General features: G+C 31.9%; 1 protein-coding gene across 1 annotated transcript; it reads left to right on the plus strand.

The window, feature by feature from the left end:
* The first annotated feature begins 3,789 nt into the window (after positions 1-3,789).
* LOC143190829 (uncharacterized) lies at positions 3,790-9,118 on the plus strand. Its single transcript, XM_076395395.1, has 3 exons — positions 3,790-4,296; positions 4,386-4,737; positions 9,070-9,118. Exons 1-3 carry the CDS (start codon positions 3,882-3,884, stop codon positions 9,116-9,118), a joined length of 816 nt encoding a protein of 271 aa, XP_076251510.1. The 5' UTR covers positions 3,790-3,881.
* Positions 9,119-11,043: the final 1,925 nt, after the last annotated feature.

Consider the following 11,043-nt stretch of genomic DNA (forward strand, 5'->3'; position numbering starts at 1 on the left):
TACCTGGATAAACCACAATGCAAATATATCAACGTCATGGTGTTTGTTATGGACATATTAGTGAAAAATTTAGAATTATCCTTCCTTCACGAACAGGTATTTGGGTAAATGCATATCCATCATTGGTTTTATCAGGTACATATAAAATTATCTATCTACTACATGTCTGTTTATATATTGTTTGTTTACAGAAACTCAAAAACTTATGAAGATGTTAGTAGTAATAAAATTCAATTAATCTACCAAGTTGTGCGTATGTTGTCAATGTGATGTCTCTACATAAAGAAGTCTTACAAGAAGGTAATAATTAATATAACTGGATAATTAGTAGTAATAAATACTACTTTTAATTGTAAAATATCCCTAAAATATTTGCAATACTTTAACTTTTTAGAACAATCAGTGTTCAATCATTTTATAGTAGAGGAATTATATATTTAAATTTGATTGCCTTGTTAAGAAAATATTTGTTATGGTGCCATCAATTAAAAATTTAATTGCTACTTTTAGGGGATTTATTAACTTAAAGAAATCTATTTTGTCTAAATTTACAAATAACTACATTTGTTTAACAAATCTTAACCAAGATTGCTTAAAGATTTTTGTTGGATCTATTAGAGGTCATAGAGGTAGAAACAGCATCCTTCCCCTAGTATGTTCGAGAAATTTCTAAAAGGGCTCATCATTTCATTTTTTTCACATCATTCGCCCGGAGCAAATTGTGAAGAAGATGAACATGTAGGCGCTTTAGATAACTTACATTATTTTTTAACTGGAGATGTAGCATCACCAGAGGTTGTAGAATCACCAGTTGAGTCTATATTTTCAGTTCCAGAGAACTTTGCTCTGAGGAAAACAAGAGTGGAACGTTGCATGTTAGTCTATATTTCAGGCTATTTGATAAAACTTCTGAGAAAAAAGACAACGTGCAATATCTGTCTACATTCTACATTAAGTAGTTCCACAGATCAAAAACTCGATACTGATTTTATAGAAGCGATGCAGCCGCGTAGACCCAAATTAACAACTCCATCAAGACTGTTTTACTATACTGTTTGTAGATCTTTAAGCTATCTCTTTTATTTAATACCTAGATTTTGTCATAAAAATAGCATATCTGTTATTCTGAGAGATGTCTTAAAAAAACACATAAATTTTAAACGTTTTAACTGCCCAGTCCATAGCGATTTTGAAGACCACATTTTAAATCTTATTGTCAAATGTTCATTGTATTTTTGGGTTAAACAAGTTAATTCAATATTAACAGGGAAGGACTTAAAGTTTACCTTCAGTATAGCACTAATACAAGATAGAACTCTAATAGATCCTATAAAATTGATGGCACTAAACAAATACGAAAAAGGGAGCAGGCGTTATAGAAGAGTATTTTAATTATTTTGTCTGGAGTATGGGGCTTTTAATTTTTTTTATTTACATTTTTGTAGTTTATTTATTTTTGCTTTTTGCAATTATGTATATTTCTGTTGTTTTTTATTATTATTTATATTATTTACATTTATGTATATTTGTATAGGATTTTATTTTAATAAATTAGTTTTTTAAATTAAATTCGATTTTCATTCAAATATTATTGGCCAGCAAATGTGGCGTCATAAAATAGTCACGTGAAATGGCTGACCAATCAAAGCAAATTATTTTCCTTACAGGATTCTATATAATATTTTTAAACTAACCAATCAAATTCACGTTGTCAGCGCCACCAATGATTGGACTAAACAAGATTTTGCCCCACCACTTAGCATTGTAGTTGCACACCCCTGGTATACATCTTATGTATACATTATTTTAATCATTTTATGTTACAATTAGGCATTCTAATGTGTATCAATAGTGTGAGGGCCTCTAATCTATGAATTTTTACCGATGTATGGTAAAAACTTCAAACAAGTCGGTTATTTTCGTTCCAAGGCAAGGAAATGTGATTAAATCTTACATTAAGGCGAAAACCAATAGTTTCAACTAGAGATATGGAAAAAATATCGATATTTTTAGCCGATATTTTTTTGGCCGATATATCGATATTTTTATTAGCCAATATTTTTCGATATTTTATCAACAAAAATTAAATACATTTCTTAAACAATATAAAAAAACTTTTAATTTTTTACAACAAACCTTTAAAATTGATACTTAATTATAATATATATATATATATATATATATATATATATATATATATATATATATATATATATAAAGTTTAGTCCATTTTAATACTTAATTTTAAAGGTTCTTTAAATTAATATTTAATAATTATATATAATAAATCTTATATATAAAAATGAATCGCAAAATGTGTTGGTAAGCGCATAACTCAACAACGCCTGGACCAATTTGGCCAAATATTTTTTTAAAATGTTCGTTGAAGTTCAAGGATGGTTTTTACGGCGAGAAAAATTAGAGTTATTGCTGGAAAAACCCTAAAAATAGCCCTTTTCTTTTTCCCATACAAATGATTTGTAACTAAAACGTAGTCAATTTGACGTTTATTGCTATGGTATAAAGTTCATATTAAATTACAAGCACTCACTGTTGTCTAAGCAATGTAGGTGTGTTCCTAACGTCAAAGATCATATCTATCAAAACAATGTGCGTGTGTGCGTTGGAGCACAGAATACATAGTTGGAGGAGTTTAATGTCGCGTTCCGAAACTCGCGTTTCTTTTGTATTAGTTTCGGCACGCGAGATAAAATGCATCAGTTTCCACGTCATTACATCAGTCAAACAAAAATCGCGTTACCAACAGTATTTTATTATTTTTAATATCCAAATTTTAAATAAATAAAACAATTCGTACGGCTTAAAAGGATTTGAGTTCAAGTCATATCAAATTAAAAAAAAAAAAGTTGTCTGTTACAGATGACTTTTGACAGATGACAGATGAATTGTCAACTGATACACGAAACAAATTCGTATATCGTGTTTTGTGCAGAGTGTTTAGTTAGTTAGTGTTTGTTTATTTCGTGATTAGTGAAAAAATAATTTATATTTGATATGCCTCCTATAAGACGAAGCAATTTAGGTAGAAGAACCAGAAATGCTATAAACCAAGCTAATTACCGATCTAATCGTACTGCACAAGAACGTGACGACGGAAATGAACGTGAAAGAATTCGGATATCACAAACGCGCGAAGCGCGAGCGCGACATTCAACTAATAATCGCGCAAGTTTGAATCGAGCTGCTTTCACTTACGATGTGTCAATTGACTACAGTAACTACCAATGTGTTGTTATTGGTTCTATGAACTTGGTTTGCTCACACTGTAAGGCATTAAAATACAAAAACGAAGCCAATGGATTGTGTTGCGCAAATGTTAAAGTGAAATTGATACCATTGGATCCACCACCAGAACCATTGTACTCATTGGTTTCAGGAATAGGAACAGATTCTATACACTTTTTGACACATATCCAACAATATAACAATTGCTTTCAAATGACTTCATTTGGGGCAACAAATGCAGTTCGGGAAAATTTTATGCCAACTTTCAAGGTATGTATTATAGCAGTTACTCATAATTATTTTAGCGAACAAAATTTTCTGTCACCAAAGTTAAGATGTGTTACTAATCTTCAATTTCTTAATCATTACGAAATATATCACTTAGTCATCATATTATATGGTGATTCAGTTTCAGTGACACTTTTATTATATTTTATATTTGATAGATATTAGTTAAAACTAAATATATACTTTTTAAGATCAAATATTATTTAAGTTTGATCACTGACAATCCATTAATTTATACCACACCATAATATTTTTTTTATTTACAGATACAAGGGCAAATATATCACAGAGCAGGTTCACTGTTACCAGTGTCAGATAGCGACAACAAATTCCTGCAAATTTATTTTATGGGCAATTCACCACAGGAAATTGATCTGCATTGTGCACATAACAATTTAGTAAAGAGGTCTATTGTAGAACAATTACAAACTTTATTTCATCAACACAATCAATTGATTATATTGTTTAAAACTGCCCTGGATCTGATGCCATCCGATAATCACAAAATTGTAATCAGAGCTGATAAAACACCTGCAGGTCAACATACAAGACGTTTTAATGCACCAACTATTGATGAAGTTGCTATCGTTGTAGTTGGAGAAAATTTGGAATCCCGTGATATTGTTTTACATCGTCGGAATGATCAATTACAACGTATAAAGGAAACACACCGCTCATATGATGCACTGCAATATCCCATTATATTTTGGCAAGGTGAAGATGGCTACGATTTATCAATAAAAATGATAAATCCCATTACAGGTAACTAAAATATTAGTTTAGCTATGGCGATAATATCTCAGTCACTATATTATGTATTTGAATGTTATTAAAACGAAATCTGTTTACAGGTTCTGAAACCAACAAAAAAGTCAGTTCAATGAACTATTATTCATACCGCCTAATGATTCGGGAAAATGAAGATAATCACATATTGAAATGTCGGCGATTATATCACAAATATGTTGTTGACATGTATGTTAAAATTGAAACGGAGAGATTAACATTCATCAGGTTGAATCAAACCAAACTCCGATCTGAAGAGTATATTCACCTTCGAGATGCGATTAATACTGATGGAAATGCACAGAATGTCGGTCGGATGACTATTCTTCCAGCAACATACATCGGAAGCCCTCGGCATATGCACGAATATGCTCAAGATGCCATGTCGTATGTTCGTCATTATGGTACAGCAGATTTGTTAGTTAGAAGCAGGAGTTATTCCCTGGGCAATCACCCATTGATCGTCATGATATTACAGCCAGAGTCTTTAGACAAAAGTTGAAATCTTTAATGAATTTCATCGTAAAACATAATGTGTTTGGTGAGATACGCTGCTGGATGTATTCTGTGGAGTGGCAGAAACGAGGATTGCCACATGCACACATTTTGATTTGGTTGGTTGAAAAGATAAGGCCAAATGAAGTTGATGCAGTGATATCAGCTGAAATCCCTAATGTACAAGTAGATCCTGGATTGCATGAGGTAGTTATCAAAAACATGATACATGGTCCCTGTGGAACTCTTAATCAAAATTCACCGTGTATGATGGATGGTAAATGTTCAAAACGATATCCACGGACATTAATATCGGAAACAATTACTGGTAATGACGGCTATCCATTGTATCGTCGCAGATCGACAGCAGACAATGGAAAATCAACAATTGTCAAATTAAATCAACAAGATATTGAAATAGATAATCGTTGGATTGTTCCATATTCACCCATTTTATCAAAGACATTCAAAGCACACATCAACGTTGAATCTTGCCATTCAGTGAAATCGATTAAATACATTTGCAAATATGTAACCAAAGGGAGTGATATGGCTGTGATTGGAATTGGTGCAGAGAATTCTAATGATGAAGTTACCCAATACCAAATGGGCCGCTATGTCAGTAGTAATGAAGCAGTTTGGCGAATATTTTCTTTTCCTATTCATGAGAGACACCCTTCTGTTGTTCACTTAGCTGTGCATTTAGAAAATGGACAAAGAGTGTATTTTACAGCACAGAACGCAGTACAAAGAGCTGCTCAGCCACCATCTACTACATTAACCAGTTTTTTTGAGACATGCCAAAACGATGATTTCGCACAAACATTGCTATATTCTGAAATGCCAAAATATTATACCTGGAATCAATCCTCAAGGAGATTTATACGACGGAAACAAGGAAAACCAGTTCCAGGATATACAGATGTATATTCCACCGATGCGATTGGCCGGATTTATTCAGTACATCCAAGCAATAATGAATGTTTTTATTTACGACTGCTATTAGTCAATGTACGTGGCCCAACATCATTCCAACAGTTACGAACTGTTGATGGTGAATTGTGTGGATCCTACAGAGAAGCCTGTCAACGTTTGCAATTGCTTGAAAATGACGCTCATTGGGATCAAACTCTCAATGATGCTGTAATATCATCACACGCTCATCAAATACGAACATTGATTTCTATAATCATATCTACATGCTTCCCATCAAACCCAATTGATTTGTGGATGAAGTACAAAGATTATATGTGTGATGATATTTTGTATCAAATACGGAATAGAATGGGAAATCCAAATATACAAATCAGTGAAGAAATTTACAATGAAGCATTTATTTCAATTGAGGACATGTGCTTGATAATGTCAAACAAACTATTAATTCAATTAGGCCTGACCGCGCCCAATCGTTCAATGCATGACGCTTTTAACCAAGAGTTGCATCGAGAAAAACTGTATGATCTCAACGCTTTGAAAGAATTAATTCGAACAAATCTTCCACTGTTAAATGAACAACAGAAGTATGTATTTGAAACTCTTATGAAAGTAACAAATGATGAAACTGGAGGGATTTACTTCTTAGATGCACCTGGTGGTACAGGAAAAACTTTTTTGATTTCATTAATATTAGCAACAATTCGCTCACAAAATAAAATTGCACTTGCACTCGCTTCGTCGGGAATCGCAGCAACTTTGCTTGAAGGTGGTCGAACAGCCCATTCAGCACTAAAATTGCCATTAAATATGCAAAGCAATGAAACTCCAACCTGCAACGTTTCGAAGAACTGCAATGGCAAAGGTTTTGCAGCAATGTAAATTGATTGTTTGGGATGAATGCACGATGGCACATAAAAAATCTTTGGAGGCTTTAGACAGAACCTTAAAAGATCTACGTAGCAATAATAACCGATTTGGTGGTGCAATGATTTTATTAGCAGGAGATTTTCGTCAAACATTGCCAGTGATTCCAGGATCAACGCCAGCTGATGAACTCAATGCATGTCTAAAGTCCTCCAATTTGTGGAAACATGTCAAAGTACTTCATTTAAGCAAGAATATGCGTGTCGAGTTGCAAAATGACCAATCTGGAAACATATTCTCTAAACAACTCATTGACATTGGTAATGGCAAATTTCCTATAGACATGTTGACTGGCTGCATTAACTTTCCTCAAAGTTTTTGTCAGTTAACTCGATCAAAAGATGAACTTATTCAGAAGGTGTTTCCAGATGTTTCTCAAAATTACAGAAACCATGATTGGTTGAGCGAACGAGCTATACTGGCTGCAAAAAACATAGATGTAAATGAATTAAATTTCAAAATTCAAGAACAAATTACAGGCGAATTGAGGATATATAAATCAGTTGATTCGGCTACTAATCAAGATGATGTAGTCAACTATACACCGGAATTTTTAAACTCGCTGGATTTGCCAGGATTGCCACCTCATAATCTTCAATTAAAGGTTGGATCGGTGGTTATAATGTTGCGAAATATCAACCAACCGCGTCTTTGCAACGGTACACGGTTAGCGATAAAAAAATTACTAAACAATGTGATAGAAGCAACTATACTCAAAGGAAAGTATAAAGGAGAAGATGTTCTCATACCGCGCATCCCAATGATTCCGACTGATGTGCCATTTGAGTTTAAACGACTACAGTTTCCAGTGCGGCTTGCTTTTGCTATGACTATAAACAAGTCCCAGGGGCAATCATTAAGTGTTTGTGGTATTAATCTAGAAAACCCATGTTTCTCACATGGTCAATTGTATGTTGCCTGTTCCCGTGTTGGAAAACCATCAGATTTGTTTATCTATGCGCCAGGTAATCAAACAAAAAACATCGTATACCACAAAGCACTACAATGATAATAATAATAATAATTATGATTCACATGATTAACAATAAAGCGATTACTTACTTTTCAATCCTTATATATGTTTTATTTAATCATTTTTTATTCACAACGCCCTATCACCAGGGTGATGGTTCTGTTCAGGAGAATTTTTTAAAATACGTAGGCACAAAAACTGCCACATTACAAATCTTTTTGACAGGACGAAGTCTGTCGGGTCAGCTAGTAATATATAAAAATAATAATAAAATAATTATATATAATAAATTAATATCTATAATTTTTTAAATATTTATAATTTTTTTTCATAATAAGTACAAAAATATCTATACCTATTTTGTAATATAGTAATATTTTTCATAGTTTGAATCGACACCCCTAATTTGAACATCGGTAATTTCTCATATATCATTCTAACCTAAGCATCTACTATTTTAAGTACCTTTAATTATATCTAAAATGTAATTAACGTAACATCGAGGTATATAACACTATTGATAGCATTTGAGGTTAGGCCTCATATCTTTTGTCTATTGTGTATATTTTTTTATTAATCTCTCAGTACGTCAACAATCTGCCCGTAGGCAATAAGTATTATTATATGATTACCGTTATATAACATAACCATCCTGGCATCTAGAAGATCACTTCAGTAAGTGATCTGCTGTACATCTTATAATGTAAATCTTATTCTAGATACTTTTCTAACTTATTTTAAAGTATATCCTTACTTATTCTAAAGACTATTCTAACTTATTCTAGAGATTATATTGTGTATATGAGTCCCTAATAATGTTGTTCCTTTTTCAATATCCAGATAGTATAGAAAATTATATTTAATATAATGTGACTGGTTTAATCGTAGAAGCATCAGTATATGTTTCTGGGCTTCTAATTGAACTCACTATATACTCTCAAAATATAAAGACAGGAGAGTTATATTATATAACTGAAATCATATAATAATACTTATTGCCCACGGACAGATTGTTGACGTTTTAGGAGATTAATAAAAAATTTATTTTTTAAAAAATTAATGTATGAAAAACATTAAATAAATCCAAGCCTTCAACAAGCGTTAATTAACGCATCCCATCATGGTTAGATCACGAAAAGCTAATATCAAATATATGGTTTCTTGTACATCAAATAGTCTTTTCGTCCTACAGAGCTGCTAAAAGTTTAAGAAAATCAAATATCTAAGATTAAATGTATAAAATTTAAACCTTTTTTTATATTTTAGTTACTAGCAACTATGTAAAATAAATATTTTGGTAACACTATCAAATACATTTGCATCTGTATTTTCAAATTCACCAGGTTTAAAGTGAGTGACACATATTTGATTAAACAATGTGCTTTTATCAAATGTTTGACAGTCTGGTATTTGTGTTATAGCAACCAGACGAACATTTCCAAACAATACTTACGTACAGACAGTGTATGAACCCAAATGTAGTCACTGAAATCAAGTAAAGTGAAATAAACTAAGCAGATATCATAGGAGAACCTAATCTGTTAATAACATGATAAGGCTATTATTAAAATAAACTCAAAATTACAATGTGCGCATATTATTTACCAAAATAATTACAAGGTAATTTTATACAATACCGGATAAACCTTTTCGTTCTACAGAGCTACTAAATGAAAGAAAATCTAACATCCATGATTAAATGTATATAATTTAAATATTTTTTGTGTTTTAATTATTATCAACTATGTAAAATATATTGGTAGTCCTGTCAAATGCATCTGCAGCTGTATCTTCGAATTATCATAATAGAATTTTTCAGTAGGGTTGCCATCGATCATAGGGCACTTGATTTAAATAACACTATGCTGACAGTTCCTAAGTGGTTGTGCTATTATGGGATACTTTTTAAAGTTATTTCCTACATTTATTAATTTTCTTGTCAAGTAGTACTAATAGTATTTTTACTTAATATTCTTCATTACTTTAACACATTTCATGGTTAGTGTGTCTGAAGTACTCACTCAATTATTTAAAGTTCTAAAATTATTACTTCAGTTACGGTCACTAGTACAGTAATTATCCACGAATCGATTGTGGAAAAATTTAGGTTATTTGCCTATAAAGTCTACTTCATTAACTTTTCATTAAATTGGTTGTTCAAAACCAACGTTTTAACCGTGAAATATAAGATAAATAAAGCAAACAAAATCGAAGCGCGCTAAAAACCTCAAACCCTTGAATGCGGCTATGATGATTAGGTGACGGTAAGTTACGTCAATGTCTCGTAGCGCTTCTGATTGGTGTTTCACTTAACATGGCGAAGTTTTAAATTTTGTGTTTTTATTTCTGGTAAAATCTTAGTAGTCCCTGTGCTTGGCCCTGATCTTATTCAATCTTGCTCTTAATGATAATTTAAAATTACGACCACCCTCATTCTGAGCGATGTTTATTGCTGCAAATGATTTACAATTAAAAATAGTATTTATTACTACTAATTATCCAGTTATCTTACAACAATAACTTGGTAGAATTGAATTTTATTACCACTAACATCTTCATAAGTAGGTTTATATTTTCTGTAAACAAACAATATATAAACAGACAAGTAGTAGATAAATAATTTTATATGTACCTTATACAAACAATGTTGGATGTGCATTTACCATAATACCTGTTCGTGAAGGAAGGGTAATTCTAAATTCTTCACTAAAATGTCCCTGACCACGTGACGTTGATCAACCCATTTTTGGAAAAGAGCAAGATCATTCTTTGGGAAACGATATCTAATTTCGGTAGTAGATTTTCACCCAGGTACACTACATCTTTTACTACACAGATGCATTGTCATCAATTTTCATATTATTACTTCATAATAATTAAAGTAAAACAGAAAATATGCACAATGTAAAACGAATATTTCTTGACCTAAAGAAAAACTAAAACCTTCATACAAACTTAAAAATGGACGTCCATAGAATATGCCGATTTCACATAATTTCCAGGTTAGTGGCGGCTCCAGAAATTTAAACTAGCCAATCACAATTTGCGATCGAAGCGCAACCGTTGATTGAACTAAACAAAACATTTTCCCAAGGTCGCCTATACCATGAAATTTCTATTTTTTCTATGTGTAATTGTTTAAAAAATGCATGAGCAATTGGTTAAAATGTGTCAGGAGAGAAAGAATACTGTTTTGCACATATAGCAAATTCATCATTAGCATCTCATCTCGTACATTCTAATCAAATTCTTATGTATATTCTGAACACTTACACAGATACCATGCACACAAATCTTACACACCTTATCATACGTATCCTCAAAACATTATTTGTGTTTTGTAAAACATTCCTTAATTATACGTTTTCTCGATTAACTTGGGATCTTTTCCATCA

The sequence above is a fragment of the Rhynchophorus ferrugineus genome, unplaced genomic scaffold (assembly GCF_030347505.1).
Source record: "Rhynchophorus ferrugineus isolate W39M unplaced genomic scaffold, kcgeb_rfMv2 rfM2, whole genome shotgun sequence".
NCBI lineage: Eukaryota > Metazoa > Arthropoda > Insecta > Coleoptera > Curculionidae > Rhynchophorus > Rhynchophorus ferrugineus.

What these genes read in the sequence shown, in the direction of transcription:
- LOC143190829 (XM_076395395.1), top strand. Translation starts at nt 3,882, where the DNA reads ATGGGCAATTCACCACAGGAAATTGATCTGCATTGTGCACATAACAAT. An exon ending in AATGATAAATCCCATTACAG is followed by an intron (nt 4,297 to 4,385) that starts GTAACTAAAATA and finishes ATCTGTTTACAG; the next exon opens with GTTCTGAAACCAACAAAAAA. An exon ending in CATTATGGTACAGCAGATTT is followed by an intron (nt 4,738 to 9,069) that starts GTTAGTTAGAAG and finishes TTTGTGTTATAG; the next exon opens with CAACCAGACGAACATTTCCA.